The 1,704-nt window shown below is 43.1% G+C and overlaps 1 protein-coding gene across 1 annotated transcript in view; it reads right to left on the bottom strand.

The window, feature by feature from the left end:
- The window catches only part of rtel1 (regulator of telomere elongation helicase 1), a 30,085-nt gene extending 28,642 nt beyond the window's left edge, over nucleotides 1-1,443 (bottom strand). Inside the window, exon 1 of the mRNA XM_034877855.1 lies at nucleotides 1,089-1,443. Coding sequence (XP_034733746.1) covers nucleotides 1,089-1,190 — 102 coding nt within the window. The 5' untranslated portion in view covers nucleotides 1,191-1,443. The remainder of the gene's footprint in view (nucleotides 1-1,088) is intronic.
- Nucleotides 1,444-1,704: the final 261 nt, after the last annotated feature.

Below are 1,704 nucleotides of genomic sequence, written 5' to 3'. Positions count from 1 at the left end.
CATCCTCGCACATAGCTCCTCAGAGATCCCTCCTCCATCCTCGGTCATAGCTCCTCAGAGATCCCTCCTCCATCCTCGGTCATAGCTCCTCAGAGATTCCTCCTCCATCCTTGCTCCTCGGGGGGAGGGGGGGGATGAGAGCTTTGAGACAGCCTTCACAGCAGGGGGCCAGACCTCCTTATGGGTCAAACGAGAAGATATCAAATAAGAGACTGAAGATCCATTCGTCGTTATCCTCCCCAGCGCTGCCCTTAAGTCGAAATATGGTCACTTCACTCCATAATACCAAGATGGCGACGGCCAAAATGCAAAAGTCCTTGCTTCAAACGGCTTCCCAGTAAACATGTGTAAAGGGTGGTGATGTAGCAGTGGGTATGACACATGCCTTTGGTGTGGGAGATCCAGGTTCAAGTCCCACTGCGATACATCAGCCCATGTGTCCCTGAGCAAGACACTTCACCCCTAATGTCTCCAGGCGTGCGGCCTCTGACATATAAAGCAATTGTAAGTTGTAAGCTAAATGACATGTAATTTAAAAATTGATTTCCTGTTGCAGTGTACCTGATTGACTTCAACTGACAGGCTGGCTGTTGCCTAGCAATGCCTTGAAAAAGGTAAGAATTGTAAGAATTACTGACATATTCTTTCTAAAACTCGCTAAGTGTAGTAATGTCAGGAATATGATTTATTTTATTGAAATTGTAGATTTGTTTCCAGTGATATTAGCCATATAACTAGGTACTTTGCTGTTAACTTTACTGTTGCAGCTCTAGAAACGACTAGGTTTAGACCCAAGTTCTCTCTCTCACACACACACACACACACACACACACACACACACACACACACACACACACACACACAGAGTATAATTAAAAAAAGGCAGAAAAGGCAGCAACAATAACAAGACTGGTGGTCTGTCCCACAGAGGACTATAAATGATGAAGCTCCCATTTGACATAATGCAACAGTTATTTACGTTATCTACGTTATGTGCTGTTGCGTCAACGTTACGCCAGATGACGTTCCTGCAGAAAAACTACCAAAAACAGGTGTAAACACATGACACGTGACACACATAACCTTACCTTCTGAAGACACTCAATCACTTTGTTCATGTAGTCCACCTGACAGCCATATGGAGGAAAAGGGAAGTTCACTGTCACTCCTTTGAGGGAGAGAGAAGGCATTGTGTGTCTCTTAGCTGGTAAATCAGCAGCAGACTAACTAACGTAACGCGACGTGACGTAACGTTAGTGCTAAAACTGACGCACTTTGGGACAACTCCTCGTAGCTCCAGGTTGTCTGTGAAACACCTTTAAATGGGTGAAAAGTGCAACGTTAAGAGTTAACACCGACTCTCTTAAACCTCTTTGCATAGCTGTAGTCCCCGCAGCAACATGCTCAAGTCTCTCTGAACGTGCCGGAGCTTGGCGCCAGCGCTCACTCCAGTGCGCATGCGCAGGGGTCCTAGGAAACGTCTGCTGCGTTCAAGTACTGTCAGAATCATGAGTTTCTTTGTCTCGAAGAATGTAGGCAATTTTGACTTAATTTGAAGCAAAGACGGACTACGTTATGTTTAAAAGGGGTCCATAGACTATTTACATATATATATATATATATATATATACATACATATATATATATATATATACATATATATATTTACATACATATATATATATACATATATATATTTACATA

Source organism: Etheostoma cragini, chromosome 7 (assembly GCF_013103735.1).
Source record: "Etheostoma cragini isolate CJK2018 chromosome 7, CSU_Ecrag_1.0, whole genome shotgun sequence".
Taxonomy (NCBI): Eukaryota; Metazoa; Chordata; class Actinopteri; order Perciformes; family Percidae; genus Etheostoma; species Etheostoma cragini.
This window is presented reverse-complemented; position numbering and strand designations above follow the sequence as displayed.